Below are 16,549 nucleotides of genomic sequence, written 5' to 3' on the forward strand. Positions count from 1 at the left end.
TTTGCGTCGAAAAAACTAAAATTTTCTGATATCCATCTACAGGAGGAATTAGTCATTGTTCAGATAGTATAGCTAGCACCCATGAAAACTTTACTTTCACAGCGTTTTCATACATTATCTTACCTGCTCGTCGCGCAGACGTACGCTGATTGGCATTTGAAACGTGCGCGTGGTCGGTATACACGACCACGCCGCGCGGGAACATAGTTTCCATGTGCAGCAGCAGCATCGTTTTTGCAGCGTTATTGCAACATGTTTTTGTTTTTATTGTGTTTCTTTTACGTGCGTCAGTTGGTTTATTGACTGTCTTGCATTTAGTTTCTCTGAAGAATGGTCTAATAAAAACCCTTACAAATATGGGAATGTATTTACTGGGGCACAGCTGATTTACACTGGGGCATGTATCCCAGTACAAGTGGTCTAGCGACGCCGATGGTCACCTGGAACAGAATTTGCAGAAACAACCTCCTTGTGTGTTAACATTTTGGCCATATGGTCCGCCAATGTGTATTCTGCTTCCTCCTCTGTACGTTGGAATGGTTTCAACTGTGGGATTATGTAGGGTCTGCCATACATAAATTCAAACGGTGTTAATCCGTTAGCCATGGGAGTTACATGCATGTTTAGCACTACCAGGGGCAGACGATAGATTTAGTTTTTACCAGTTTCTTCCATAGTTTTTCTCAATTTGATTTGATTTGATTTATTCTTTCAAACATGTAATAACAGTCAATATGTCAACACACATAATTCCACACATATCCACAAATATATTATCAATTTGCTTATACCTAGTACATGCTTGAACGGAGTAGGAAGAAGTTAGACTTATCTAGTCCTACCCCCTAACATCATCTTATCATCATTGATTTGCAAGCAGTATTACTACATAGATAATTTTGTTCTGCACCACTCTAGTGAGGTTTTTTTGCTTGGACTGTGCTTCCAATTGCTCCATTTTATACATAATAGTTATTAGACTCTCTCGGGTTTTATCGATGTCCCGAAAAGTGTCTTTGGCAATTTTTTCATGCCTCCCCACGTCCGCTTTAATCGCGTCCACATCTCGCTGGGTAAACTGCAAACTTGTTTTTATCTCCTGCATTTCTTTGGTCAAGTCGTCGAATCTCTTGTTATTTGTCTCCATAATTAGTTTCACAAAGCCTTGGAAACTCTCATTCTGTTGGCACATCAGCGCAGTGTACATAGTGCCTTTGAGAATGCCATTATGTCTTTCTACTAGCCCTGCAGATTGTGGATGGTATGATGCTTTAGGTTTATGTGCAGAGTCTGGGCTAATAGGGATATTACACTATTCACGAAGTGTGTTCCATTATCACTATATATTTTCTCTGGTATTCCATACCTAGGAACTATTTCTTTCACCAGTGCCTTTGCTACTGTGAGAGCATCAGGGGCGGCTGTAGGAAACACTTCTAACCATTTAGTAAACATGTCTATGATAACCAGACAAAATTTCTTCCCTTCACATTTGTTGAGTTCTATGAAATCCATACAAATATGTTGAAATGGAAATTTTGGTGCAGGGAATGCACCCCTTTTTGGTCTGTGGTTACCTTTTGCATTATGGTGAGCACATATAGTGCAGCTAGCACAAATTTTTTTAGAGTAATTAGAGAAGCCATATGCTGTAAACACCTTTTCTATGATACTAACCATCCCTCCTGTTGAGACATGACTGTGGCCATGGCTCAATAAGGCAGCAAATCATTCTTATCATTTTATGACCCTAAGGATATCTGTAACAATGTGTCAGGGTTCTGTCCTACTGCTTCCTGTTTCAGGCTCTTATTTTGTCGCCACTTCCTGTTCCAGGTTCATCTCTGTTATGGACTTTTTATAGTAATCAGTGCTCATTGCCTACACCTGTTTTCACCCCATTGTAAGCAGCCTTCTCCCACCAGTAACCTCCCAGATTGTTCTTGACTGTGCAGACTTTCCAGCGTTTTTGCTTTAGTGATTCGTGTTATTGACCCCGGATTGTTTACTGACCACCAATTTCTGCCTACCCCTCCTCATTGTTGTATGTTTATTCTGTGTACCGACTACTGGACCAGCTTCTTTGACCTCCCGTTTTGGATCCCTTGGCTGTGTTCGTTTGCCGGTATTGACCCTGGACTGTTGTGTGACTTGGATTAATGGTTTCTGGACTGTCACTGTGTATTTTCTGAGTGAGTGCAGTAAAAGCGATATTTACTTTATCTTGCCTGGCTTTATAATTGAATCCACCATTAACATTGTGGGTAGCTGTACTGGCCAACCCTGACAACAATGCAGGTAATGCTTATCACAATCTTGCAGAACATGTATGTTTGTGTGCTGTGGTATAGAAAATAAGTCAAAAATAATTAAAAATACAGAGTTTTAAGAATGCAAATTACTCAAAACAAACAGTAATAGGCATTCTTAATGCCAGGAAGCTTTGAAACAAAAAGTTATTTAAAGTGTTTAGCCAAAACAAGGTTCAGGGGCTAGGACTCTGCTTTGGAGCAAAGAAAATAAGCCAAAATGCATCAAATCAACTTGTACAACAACGTAACGTAATTAACAATACCGCAAGAGCCCAAACTAAAAATCCTGTTGAGAAAACAAAGTTTAAAACAAAAATCAGAGTGGACATTGTCTCTGATATGGTCTCTAAATTGACTTGGTAATGATTTTAACAAGCAGAACCCCCCCCCCAATTAGGCCTACATCATCAGGTCCTGTTGACCATAAATGTTGAGGAATAGATGTTAAACTATTTGTGAGTGAAAACCTGGAATGTTGCTTTTCTCCCAGTCGCATGCACGTGTTATAGTTTCCATAACAAAGTGACTGGTCAGTGTATATAGGTCAATCAGTAGGCTATTACTGATTGTGTGGGCATAGTGGGTATTGGAGAGGGTTGGGGGGAAAAAAAAACCTCATTTCCCACAATACTTTGGTCCTTGATGTCATGGAGTTTTCCATCTACGGTCAGCTGATCTAACTGAAGTCAGTCTCCTGGCGGAAATGTAAATGTTACAAGCTGTGGTACAGTGGTGTAAAGTGTCGTAGGGAGATTACGACAGATAACCTAGCTTTCCATTGGCTTTCAGTCTGCTGAAACAGGTCATTTTATTGATTAGTTACGGATACCAGTGAGACAAGTTAACAGCTTTTTATCGGTGTCTATTAAATGCTAACGTTATAAACTAACAGCAGGTCTTTAATATGTGCAGCTAGCTAGTGGACTGTGATTATCTAGAGGTGTGTATAGTGTTAACTCTGAAGAAGCTGAGATGGAAGAAGACAGTGATGTGGAGGGCACTATGGAAGCACCCGAACTTCCCGTGGAGGTGAGTTAATGCGTTGGTCAGACAAACACTGACGTGACACATTTTTCTTGCTTACACAACCGACCTGCTTTATATTAATAAAGTTACCCACATACGGGAGTTGCCAGTAGAGCCTCAGTAACAGTCTGGTGGATGAGAATTTGTCTTGAGCTACTGCTCTTATTACAGGACAGTAATATGTCAGTCATTCATACAGTATGCTGTCATTTGACTTAACAAAATAGTGTCAGGTAACCCTGGTGTAGAGTTTCCTCAGCTGTCATCAGTGACTTTCAGCTAATATAATGCTGTATTTTGATCTCTTGCTGTAGATCATAGTTTACATCCTGAGCTTTCTTCATGCCCCAGACAGGAAGGAAGCCTCACTGGTCTGCCACAGCTGGTACAGTGCCAGCCAGGACCTGCGTTTTCAGGTAATTTGCGCCACACTGAGACACATAATTATGAGAAATTCTTCAGAGGATGGAGTGACTGAAAGGTGGCTGTAGTGGGGTCTGTATGAGCATGTTTGCTTTAGGGCAGAGTTAACTTTTCTATCTGCTTCCCTTTTGTATAGAAGAATATTACCTTCCGCTTCCCAGCTTCAGCCTCAGCCCTGGAGCTGGTGAGAGGTCTGGGCAGAAAACCATGCTGCAGTCTGGTTATCAGCCAGCTCGATGGCTTCACTATGTCCAAATCATTGCTCCTGGAGGTGCAGTATGCTACTCTAAAACCATATGGCTAGTTCAATTAGCATGAGTGTGGATAGTTGTCTGAGATTCTATTTCAGTCTTTTCATAGCTGAAGATTAAAGCTAAAAAGATTAGAATGGACTGGATGACTGTGTGGCAACTTTAATCATCATAAATATTCCTTGAAATTTTTCAAATTGACCAGACATCAACTTAATAAGTGGTAAAGTTAAACTATTACTCCTTTTACTGATGAACACTCTGGAGCTCCATCTTAAACCCAAACTAAATCCCTCTTTATGGAGCATCACGAGCAAACAAAATGAATTGGAAGCAGAAATGGATGGAAGAAACATATGACAATAGTACTTTGGAATGTGAGTGCTTCGATGTGTCTTGTTGTAGTTATGATATTGCCACTATCATGTGAAGACCTCCTTCTCTGACTTTAGTTTTGTTTTCATCAGAAAAGGTCACGCGTCTCTTGTGCATTCAGAGACCTCCAGGGTTTAAGTAAAAGACTTTTAACAAATAACTTGTTGAGCAAACAAGCTGAGTGATTTATTTATTTATTTTTTTATTCATCTCAGAAACACTATCACCAGGCAAGAAACGAAGTCTCTTCCCCTGAAAGATGAGCATTTAATTTGAAGATTAAAAACATTTTTGAAAATTGTGATTATTTAGATACTGTATCTCTCTTAAATTTCTCACCACACTGAGCAGGAGGTAGTTTAGCATAGTCGTAATTAGACACCTTGTGGTCCAAAGTTCAGATGAGCTGCAGTAGTTACTCTGGATTTCAGACCCTTATCACAGTATTGTGTTTGTATTTGCATAAAATTTCCTGTTTAAAAAAAAAAAAAAAAAAAAAAGTGCATTGGACCAAGTTGGAAAACTCCAACTGTTGCCTAGAACACATGGTTTATATGTAATTTGTTTTATGGTAGGGCATTTGCCGCTCTCACCTCTGCCTTCCCATTCCTTCTCTCTTTGCTCTGTTCTGCCCCACCCCATATCTTCTCTTTGAATTAATGCTGCTTGTTCTCACGTATGTGATTGTCTCTTTTTGTGTCCCTCCCTCTTCAGGTGGCTCAGTGTCTGGGCTCTAAGTTGGAGAGCTTGGCCCTGCCTGGTAGCAGTATAACAGAGGCCTCTCTGCTGGCCCTCCTCCCTCGCCTCACATCTCTCCGCAGACTGGACCTCCAGGGCCTGGACAGCCTCTTTATGTCTGGAGTTTTCCTCTGCAAGGAAGAGCACAGACAGCAGGTATTATACAGTGCCTTGCGAAAGTATTCGGCCCCCTTGAACTTTGCGACCTTTTGCCACATTTCAGGCTTCAAACATAAAGATATAAAACTGTAATTTTTTGTGAAGAATCAACAACAAGTGGGACACAATCATGAAGTGGAACGAAATTTATTGGATATTTCAAACGTTTTTAACAAATAAAAAACTGAAAAATTGGCCGTGCAAAATTATTCAGCCCCCTTAAGTTAATACTTTGTAGCGCCACCTTTTGCTGCGATTACAGCTGTAAGTCGCTTGGGGTATGTCTCTATCAGTTTTGCACATCAAGAGACTGAAATTTTTGCCCATTCCGCCTTGCAAAACAGCTCGAGCTCAGTGAGGTTGGATAGAGAGCGTTTGTGAACAGCAGTTTTCAGTTCTTTCCACAGATTCTCGATTGGATTCAGGTCTGGACTTTGACTTGGCCATTCTAACACCTGGATATGTTTATTTGTGAACCATTCCATTGTAGATTTTGCTTTATGTTTTGGATCATTGTCTTGTTGGAAGACAAATCTCCGTCCCAGTCTCAGGTCTTTTGCAGACTCCATCAGGTTTCCTTCCAGAATGGTCCTGTATTTGGCTCCATCCATCTTCCCATCAATTTTAACCACCTTCCCTGTCCCTGCTGAAGAAAAGCAGGCCCAAACCACGATGCTGCCACCACCATGTTTGACAGTGGGGATGGTGTGTTCAGGGTGATGAGCTGTGTTGCTTTTACGCCAAACATAACATTTTGCATTGTTGCCAAAAAGTTCGATTTTGGTTTCATCTGACCAGAGCACCTTCTTCCACATGTTTGGTGCGTCTCCCAGGTGGCTTGTGGCAAACTTTAAACGACACTTTTTATGGATATCTTTAAGAAATGGCTTTCTTCTTGCCACTCTTCCATAAAGGCCAGATTTGTGCAGTATACGACTGATTGTTGTCCTATGGACAGAGTCTCCCACCTCAGCTGTAGATCTCTGCAGTTCATCCAGAGTGATCATGGGCCTCTTGGCTGCATCTCTGATCAGTCTTCTCCTTGTATGAGCTGAAAGTTTAGAGGGACGGCCAGGTCTTGGTAGATTTGCAGTGGTCTGATACTCCTTCCATTTCAATATTATCGCTTGCACAGTGCTCCTTGGGATGTTTAAAGCTTGGGAAATCTTTTTGTATCCAAATCCGGCTTTAAACTTCTCCACAACAGTATCTCGGACCTGCCTGGTGTGTTCCTTGTTCTTCATGATGCTCTCTGCGCTTTAAACAGACCTCTGAGACTATCACAGTGCAGGTGCATTTATACGGAGACTTGATTACACACAGGTGGATTCTATTTATCATCATTAGTCATTTAGGTCAACATTGGATCATTCAGAGATCCTCACTGAACTTCTGGAGAGAGTTTGCTGCACTGAAAGTAAAGGGGCTGAATAATTTTGCACGCCCAATTATTCAGTTTTTTATTTGTTAAAAAAGTTTGAAATATGCAGCAGGATGACAGCGTGAGAATGACCTGAAGAGCTGACAGTCTGTTCCTCTAGTATAATCTTCATATACAGTCCAGAGTGTATTTGGACAATTGCACATTTTTTTGTTCTTCAGTCTTTGTACTTCAGTAAATTGTTTGAAATAATATAATGGATACTACAGTCTCAGCTTTAATATAACTGTGTGTGAAGATATAGCCCTTTTAACATTTAGTACCCAAATTTTAAGACTTCAAAATTTGTTGGACACTTGGCTACTAAATGTTTCTTGAACAATAGTTGTCTGTGCACAAAAGAGCTCCCACGTGACTTATGGCGTTTTTCAACTGAATGTAAAAATGTGTTGCGATGAGCCAGCTCTGTTGAATGCAGAGCTCAGCCCCATACGGACTTGGCTGGAAGCAGGGCCGACTGAACCCATGTCAGCATGGTTACCCCCTCTGTAAGAAACTGAGGCTAACCTGTGCCTGCCTGGCTCCACATGGTAAAAGCAGGTTGAACCGTGCTGATGGAAAAATACCATTAGATTGAGGTGCGGTTGTCTGTCAGTATGAAGAATAAAGAGCTTTTAAAGATAGTTGGTTTCCTAAAATCAGTAGGTGCACACATGAAAACTAGAAAATGGAAAAAGACGTGGTAGACCGAGGAGCACAAGTCTTGCAGATGGAAAAACATTTACTGTATATGGTGAAGAAAAGCCCATTTCTGAATGCACAGCAAGTCACAATGTTTCTCTGGGATGTAGGCAAACATGTGCCCCTGACAACAATCAAGAGAAAACTGGTCACACTGGCATTTATTGATAATTCACGGTTGACAGAAGCAACAGGATGAATGCAGAGCTGTACAGCAGCTCTGTAATTGTTCATTCAGTTCATTTGCATAGGAACTTCTATGCGAGGTTTGACAGGTTGTCATCATTCAACAGGACAGTGATTCTAAACCTAAGGGCCAAGCAACCAAAGAACTTTTCAGGGTGGAATATCCTCAACTGGCTGAGTGAATCACCTGATCTCAGTCCAACTGCTTTCCTTTGCTGCAAACCAGACTAAAGGCAGAGCCCACAACAAGCAAGAGTGGAAGGCCTGAAAGAGCATAACAGGAGAAGATAAAAAGCTTCTGCAGAGGTCAATGTGTCAAAGACTTCAGGCTGTAGAGTCACTATGAATTTCTACAAAATATTAGTTATGATTATTTTGTGATAATGATGATAATCACATTTTATGGCCAATTATGTTACACACACACACACACACACACACACAAGGAATTTGTCTCCAGTACAGACGGCAGCCATCTGCGGCACCAACTCACACAAACACACACACACACACACTTGGTTAGGAAATGACCACTCTAGCTCCTGATCCACAGCTGTGAATTTTTATGTCTTAAAGGGGCTGTATTTCCCAACAGTTCTTTCTTTCATAAAGAGACTCCCGATGAGGGCGTAACCCTGGATGGTTACTCTGTGTTCAGACAGGATCGCAGCGCCGCTGAAAGTGGCAAGACCCGCAGAGGAGGAATGGCTGCCTTCATCAAACAGTCCTGGTGCACAGACTGTGTAAGATTCTCTCTAAATTCTGTTCTGAAGATGTGGAATATTTAACACTAAAGCTAAGGCCATTTTATTTTCTTAGAGAGCTGCAATGTATCATTGTGAGTGTAGTGTATTCCCTTCCCCCCCAGGCAAAGAGGAAGCTGCACTGAAGGAACTGTACAGAATGATTAATTGGCATGAAAACACATACCCTGATGCTGCCTTTATTATTCTGGGAGATTTTAACCACTGCGATCTCAGGAAAAGCCTAAACTGTATCAGTTTGTAACCTTCCCTACAGGAACCAAAACACTGGACCAATGTTACAGTAACATTAGAAACACTTTCTCAGCTGAACCTAAACCTCACTTTGGTAGATCTGACCACCTAACAGTCCGGTTCAAAACCTGCTTACACCAAACGACTCAAGGCGAAACCAGTCTCAGTGAGAGCTGTTAACACCTGGAACAACTGTACACAGGCCAGCCTGCAGGGCTGTCTAGAGGCCACAGACTGGAGCATCTTCAAATGGGCCACAGATGACATCCATGAATATGCAGAGACTGTGAGTGACTACATCAGCTGGTGCACATCCATATGTGCACCAGCTAGAACGGTGTGTGTTTTCCCCAACCAAAAACCATGGCTTAATAGGGATATAAAACAGAAAATCAGGAAGAGATGAGAGACTTTTAAGTCAGGGGACCAAGTGGAGTACAGGAAAGCCCGGTATGAGCTACAGAAGTCCATCAGAGCTGCAAAGAGAGCATACTTCCAAAAACTGGAGAGCTACTATATGAATAACAACATGCGCAGTATGTGGCAGGGAATCCAGGTAGTCACAAACTACAGGAAAAAATCAACAAACACAGCCCCCCAGGACACCACCTTCCCAGAGAGCCTCAACAACTTCTATGTGAGGTTTGACAGGTTGAACACAGACACCCCCTCAAAATTCCCCTGCAACCCGGGGGACCTGCTTTTCAGGTGACGCACACACAGGTCCTGAAGGCCCTGAAACAGGTAAACCCCCATAAGGCTACGGGACCAGACGATGTCCCCCCTAGAGTGTTGAGAGCCTGTGGAGATCAACTAGCTGGTGTGTATACAGACATCTTCAACCCGTCCTTAACCCAAGCAGTAGTTCCTTGCATTTTCAAAAAAACCATTATCATACCGGTCCCTAAGACATCAGACACATCCACTCTGAGTGACTTCAGGCCAGTGGCGCTCACATCAGTCGCCATGAAGCGCTTAAAGAAACTGGTCCTCACACACATTAACTGCATGGTCCCGGACACTGTAGACCCCCTCCAGTTTGCCTACCACCCCAACAGATCAGTGGACAACGTGACTGCTCTGGCTTCATTCTATACCCTGAAACACCTGGACAACACTACGTATGCTAGGATGCTCTTCCTGGATTACAGTTCTGCATTCAACACCATTCGCCCAGGTAGGCTGATTGGAAAGATGACAGACCTCGGTGTACCAACTCCCACCTGTAACTCAATTATGGACTTTCTGACTGAAAGACCACAGATAGTTGGAATGAGAGGGCGGGTGTCTGCTGAGCTCACAATCAGCACAGGCTCATCACAGGGCTGCTGTATCATCCCCAAACTCTTTACCCTGTACACCCCAATTATGGACTTTCTGACTGAAAGACCACAGATAGTTAGAATGGGAGGGCTGGTGTCTGCTGAGCTCACAATCAGCACAGGCTCATCACAGGGCTGCTGTATCATCCCCAAACTCTTTACCCTGTACACCCACGACTGTGTCTTCAACCATGACACCACCATCATCATTAAATATGCTGACGACACCACCATTCTGGGCTTCATCAAGGGGGGAAACGAGTCAGGTTACAGAAGCTTGGTGAACAACATTCTTGTTTTTGGAGAGGAGAATGACCTCATCCTCAACATAAACAAGACAAAAGAAATAATGGTAGACTTCAGGAAGCACCCCTCTTCTCTGCTGCCCCTGACTATCAAAGGGACTAAGGTGGAGAGGGCTGACAGCCACAAGTTCCTGGGCCTGCGGGTGACATCTGACCTGAGCTGGTCACTGAACAGCTGCCACAGTGAAGAAAGCCCAGCAGCCGCTATACTTCATCAGGCGTCTCAGAAAAGCTGGGCTGAAGTGTCACCCTCTCACCCAGGCTTATAGAGGACTGATAGAGAGCATCCTCACTACTGGCATCACAGCCTGTTATGGTAACACCACACAGGCAGAGTGGAAGGCTCTTCAAAGGGTCATAAAGACTGCAGAGGGGATAATTGGGGCTGAACTGCCTGCTATGGACACACTGTACACACAGTGCTGTTGTAAAAGGGCAGAGAACATAATCTGAGACCCACACCACCCAGCCTACTCTCTGCTCAGACACAAAAACTGCACCTACAGCCTCAGGTGCAGCAGGATGGACAGTATCGTCACACAGAACAAGACTACAACAGCTTTTTCCCTGCCACAGTAAGACTGATGGCAAATATGAAAATGTGAGAATATATGGCTCAGGCATCTGTTTCGGATGCTTCCTGGGCGCCTTCCTAGGGAGGTGTTCCGGGCATGTCCCACCGGGAGGAGGCCCCGGGGAAGACCCAGGACACGCTGGAGGGACTATGTCTCTTGGCTGGCCTGGGAACACCTTGGCATCCCCCCGGAGGAGCTGGAGGAAGTGTCTGGAGAGAGGGAAGTCTGGGCATCTTTGCTTAGACTGCTGCCCCCGCGACCTGGTCCCGGATAAGCGGAGGAAAATGGATGGATGGATGGATGGATGGAGAATATATGTGCAATAACCCCTTACTAGACATGCGCAATAATAATACAGAAATGTTCCACACGGTATTTTTGTAAGAGCATCTCATCAAAAGTGTTCTCTTGTGGGACCTGAATATAAGCAGGACATTCTCTACCAAGCAATGGAAACAGGCCTGAATATAAACTGTGTTTTAGTATGTTATAACCCCTCACTACCTCACAAAGTGTAATGACATATTCAACTCCACCATGTGAATTACTAAGTGCAATGTTTAAAGTTCACGGGGGAAAATACTATTACCCTATTTTTGTGTATTGTGGTTTTAATGCTTTGTTGCCTTTATGTAACTTTTCTATTTTAAGACTAAGTGTTCTTTCTGGCTTTTGACTCCTTACCTGACTCCAAAGGAGAGCTGTACAAGAATTTCTATATTCCTGGACTGTCTGTTTATGCATAAATGGCAAAGAAAAATCTTGACATGACTATATTTATGTAAATGTAACTGAATTAAAGCTAAGACTCTGCACTTTAAGGCAATATCCATTATTTTATTTCAAATTAATGGTGCTGAAGCTAAAGATTTCAAAATAACCTTCCAGGTGCTTATGGTCTGCATTGTATATCTTTAGGTATACTGTGTTTTGACACTGCAGTAAGAGTGATGTAAAATATTAACAATATAACATGGCCAAAACGTTCACTTAGACACTGCAAATGCAAAGAGCAAAAATTGTACAGCTGTGTTCTGCGCTAAAAATCCAAAACTCAGTAACTACATATTTGGCCTAAATTTAGTCAAGACTGATGATATCAGGTTTTTGCTGCTATTCATGTGATCTGGAGTTGTTAAATTAACTCATTTATTAACAGATGAACAGACATTACAGCCTTTTTATATGTTAGGCTATTTGCACAACGCTCAATTACACTGCTTCTGTAGTTACTGCTCCCTACAGGTGGAGAGCATCATTAAAACCTCACATTTGTAATGTTTTAGCTCTGTGTTAAGCAGGGATTAGCATCTCCCTGTATCTGTAGTCACCTGATGAGAAATGGGTGTCAGCAGTGATAAATATAATTATGACTGGCCATTCTGCTCAGTATTACAGCAGGTATATGTACCCTTTCATAATAATTCCACACAGTAAATTTTTTTTTATTGTCACAGAGCTTTGTAGCTTTTGCACCAGTGGTAGTAATGCACTAGTTTCAGGATAAACCTCATTTTCTTGTTACAGGTCAGGTCAGCTCTGTTTGGTCTGGAGGAGCTGGACCTGTCCAATCTGCGCTACCTGTCTGACCTCTCCTTCAGTCGACTCACCAGCTGCACCCCACGCCTTCGCCGGCTCTCGCTGGCTGGCTGCCCTATCGCCTTCGAGTCGAGGGTGCCCGGTGGGAGACGAGAACTCATCAGCATTACTGTCCCTCAGGAACTTGAGGAGGTTGTTAACAGAGCAGAAGTCGACCCTTGTTGCTCTGGACCTCAGCAGAACCTCCATCACCCCTGAATCACTACGCACTATTGCACAGGTCAGGATACTTGAAGTCCCTGAAACAGCCTCTTTATTGCTTGATCAGAAGAATGTCATCATAAAAGAAACTGCTCATCTTATAACAATACCTATTTGCCAGAGACAAGAGGCTGCATTTACTGTATACTTAAGATTTCATAAATTACATTGAATCTTTTTAAATTTTAGCATATCCTTTAACTCACATGTGTCAAACTCGAGGCCCGTGGGCCACATCCAGCCCACGAGATCATTTTTATATATATGTATGTGTGTGTGTGTGTGTGTAGATTAAATGTATACACTTAAGAGCCTTTCTGTCATAGAGTAATGTTTTCTATGCAGTCCAGATCTTCCTATACATCATTTTCTTTGACACCTTTCAGATTTTTTTTTTCCTTGCAGTCGCATCAGTTTCTATTTTCTGTGAAAAATTGTCATTTGGCCAGAGTTAAGTGTTTTGTAATAATGTCCAGACAGCATAAACATGTAAGCTCAAAACCAAAGGTTCATATTCATTTTATAATAAACTAGGAAATCTTTCTTTGGTCTTTAAACATTCTAATAGTTTTTACTCTTGTAATGCATATGTTAAAGTTCTAACTGGAAAAGGTCCAGCTTGAGGCTGACCTCATACATGTATCCCTTTTGTTGTTCAGATAAGTTGTTAATTGTATTAAGGGTGACTTAGTGATTAAGTCTTTTTCTGAAAAGTTGTGCATCTGATCATTGAACTTTTTTTTCCGCTTCAGAATTAAGCTGAGAAACTAAATTGTAATTTGTTTTAAAAAAAATGCTCCTTTGAAAGTCTGTAGTCTAAGTTCAGAAAAGTGCCCTTATTTTTTCTGTTTTAAATAAGGGGTTTTATATTGTGTCTGTGTGTATATACAACTACTGCAAATGCCAACAGTGGAATTAAAATTATGAATATACTTTTTCCTCATTTATTCACAAAATTGTGTCAGACAACAAGCAGATCAAATGTTCAAAAAACCTTTAGTTTTAGTCTGTTCAATAAATGTTTATCCTGTTCGGCCCGCGACCTAAAGTGTGCTTTGAGTTTTGGCCCCCTGTGAGATGGAGTCTGACACCTCTGGTTTAACTCCTTTTGAAGCCAAAGAATTTCAGTTGCTTGTCCTAATAGCAGACGTATTGTGTTGTAGGATTTAAAGTTAAGTTAACCTTCTTGATATTCTCTCTGTTTCAGGTTCCAGATTTGGTGTTAAAGGAACTGTGTTTCCACGGCTGTAAGGAACTGACTGACTACTCGGTGGAGGCTCTGGTGAAGCACCAGCCGAGCCTCCAGAGACTGGACATCAGTGCCTGCACTGACTTGACTAGTAGGTCTGTAGTGGCCATAGCATGGGGCCTGAAGTCACTGACGCACCTGTCTGTGTCCCACGACTGGAGAATAACTGAAAAAGGTGCCCATAGTGTATTTTTTTGCAAATCATTGTCCTAAAGATTAGTTTGGAAATATAACAAAACTAACAGTCTAAAGCCTTGCTAGTACCTGTGGTGTTTGTTCGTTTTATATTGAAAAGAGAAGACTAATAAGAGGATATATATTTCTCAATGTGAAATTTATTATGCATTAACGTATCAAAATTAGCATGTGCACATGGATCTCCACTGTTTAGGATAAACAGGTAAGACTAAACAGGAAAGACTGTCCTCAACTGGTTGGTATACAATATTTGTATGAAAAGTTGCTACTATTTAATTGGTCCAAAACTGTTGGGGAGAAGCCGTGGTTTAGACTTCACTCTCCCGTGATTGGTCCTTCAGTCCGTCCGTCCTCCAATCGTCCTCTCTGCTCCAATCATCGTGGACAGCGCCCTAGAAAGGAGAAGAATACCCATAAATCTAATGAAATTCAGTAATTTAGTGGACAAGACTTATGATGTTGCATTAGTGTTTCAGTGACTCACACAGCAAATATTTGACCAGTGGTTCAGTGACCACATAGGGTGATATTCATAACTATATAAACATAACTGTGACATATAAGTATGTAAACGTATGTGTGCTATAAAATAAAACCATTCTTAAGTGCATAAAATAAAAATCACCCTAACACAACAGATCACCTAGCTAAAGACTGCCATAAGCCGAAGCTGTACGCGGCGGTATTGAAAACAAAGATGGCGCCCATTAGAAGTGTTCAGTATAATACTTTAATCAACAACTAAATACTGTATATTGGAAGCATCTGAGGTTCACCCTGATGATGGCACTAGCGAAAAGGCTGTGTGCTTATTAAACTATAAGTGCTGTATCCTGTTGGGAGCATGAACATGCTTAGCAAATTTAACAGTAATTGGCAGCATGGCAGTGCAGTGATTAGCAGTATCACCTCATAGCAAGAAGGTTCTGGGTTCAAACCTTAGGATCAGCTGGTGTCTTTCTGTGTTGAGTTTGCATGTTCTCCCATGCCTATGTGAGTTTTCTCCAGGTATGCTGCTTTCCTCCCACAGTCCAGAGACATGCAGCTCAATGATAAAATGTGTGTTGTGTTGACAGCTTTCTGAAAAAAATGTTGGTTTAAGGTTTGTTAACTGAAATTTTTGACCTCCTCAATGCACATGAACTATCCCAGCCTCCTGTCTGCTAGAAAATGTGTTATACTTCAAGGTGATGGTTTCATGATGGTCACAGGTCTCGCTGAGCTGCTGTCTGTGCCGTCACTGAGGAGTCTGGATCTGTCAGAGTGTGTGCACGTCAATGGAACAGAGATCGTGAAAGGCTTGATGGGTTCCAATGCTAGCAGAGCACAGCTGAAGATTATCAACCTCAGGAGCTGCAACTACATTAGGGTCAGTCATTGACAGTGTCCAGGTGTGTGTTTGTGTGGAACTACATTTTTGTGAAAAATATCCTCCTCTCCTCAGGATCTTTCCGTTTTCTCTCTGGCCCAGCTTCTTGGGGATACGCTCTGTGAATTGGACCTGACCTCATGCATCAGTGTGACTGACCTCTCTGTGCGCGCTATTGCCACCTACCTTCAAAGGCTGGTAGTTCTACGGCTTGGCTGGTGTAAACAAGTGACAGACTGGGGTCTGCTAGGGATGGTGGAAATGACGATGTGTGAGCCTGACAAGGACAGGGTGAGAACCAGAGACAGAAGAAGAGCTTTCCTTCTACAGCCTTTGTAGTGAAGGCTGTAAATAATTTACTGCTCTTCGCAGGGTGACAAGGATTCCAGGTTCACCCGCACCTTTGGCAACATGGGCTTCTTCAAGCCTCCTTGTCTTCCTTTTGAGGCGCGTCCCAAGCTGGTGACAGAGACTGACCTGGAGCAATTCAAACAGCAGGCTGGAGCTTCTCTTTTAGCTCTCAGCAGGCTGCAGGAGCTGGACCTCTCTTCCTGTTCCAGACTCACTGATAGCAGCATCACACAGGTGGGAGGCTGAAGAGAGGCACTTTGTTCAGCTTGGAGAAGGAATACAGAATATTTGAAAAACTTTGACTTCTCCTTAGGTAATGCGGTACCCGGATCTCCAGCGACTGTCTCTCTCCATGCTGCCTGAGATCACAAATGCAAGCTTGGTGTCGGTAGCCCGGCACTGCCGCAGCCTCACCAGCCTGGCCCTCAGCCACTGTCCGGGTATCAGTGACTGCGGAGTGGCAAAGGCTGCACCGTACCTGCACAGACTGCAGCATCTCTACCTCTCCTGTTGTAATAACATCACTGACAGGTGAGTGGCACACAACTCCACTAATCGTGTATCTGTAGCCAGAGATAAAATATAAATTCCTTAGCATTTGACCTTTAAACCTCTCAGATCCTTGGCGTTCCTGGTGCAGCACTGTAAGCGCCTGAGAACCCTCGACATCTCAAGGTGCCAAAACATCTCCGTAACAGCAGTGGACCTCCTACAGTCACAGCTACCCTTTTTGGAAAATGTCCACTGCAAATTCATAGGTGGGGCTGATGACTGAGTGAATGCCTTGCAT

General features: G+C 42.6%; 1 protein-coding gene across 1 annotated transcript; it reads left to right on the plus strand.

The window, feature by feature from the left end:
- The first annotated feature begins 3,284 nt into the window (after positions 1-3,284).
- On the plus strand, positions 3,285-16,543 carry fbxl9 (F-box and leucine rich repeat protein). The gene is made up of 14 exons (XM_020604282.1): positions 3,285-3,341; positions 3,653-3,754; positions 3,898-4,032; positions 5,102-5,304; positions 8,188-8,335; positions 8,793-8,876; positions 10,046-10,178; positions 12,394-12,611; positions 13,800-14,016; positions 15,251-15,408; positions 15,484-15,699; positions 15,781-15,993; positions 16,073-16,290; positions 16,378-16,543. Exons 1-14 carry the CDS (start codon positions 3,285-3,287, stop codon positions 16,532-16,534), a joined length of 2,259 nt encoding a protein of 752 aa, XP_020459938.1. The 3' UTR covers positions 16,535-16,543.
- The last annotated feature ends 6 nt before the right edge of the window (positions 16,544-16,549 follow it).

This window comes from Monopterus albus, unplaced genomic scaffold, assembly GCF_001952655.1.
Source record: "Monopterus albus unplaced genomic scaffold, M_albus_1.0 scaffold65.1, whole genome shotgun sequence".
NCBI classification, from domain to species: Eukaryota; Metazoa; Chordata; class Actinopteri; order Synbranchiformes; family Synbranchidae; genus Monopterus; species Monopterus albus.

Coding starts and splice junctions, on each gene's coding strand:
- fbxl9 (XM_020604282.1), top strand. CDS start 3,285: ATGGAAGAAGACAGTGATGTGGAGGGCACTATGGAAGCACCCGAACTT. Junction 3,342..3,652: donor CACCCGAACTTCCCGTGGAG/GTGAGTTAATGC, acceptor CTCTTGCTGTAG/ATCATAGTTTACATCCTGAG. Junction 8,336..8,792: donor AGTCCTGGTGCACAGACTGT/GTAAGATTCTCT, acceptor AACTGTACACAG/GCCAGCCTGCAGGGCTGTCT.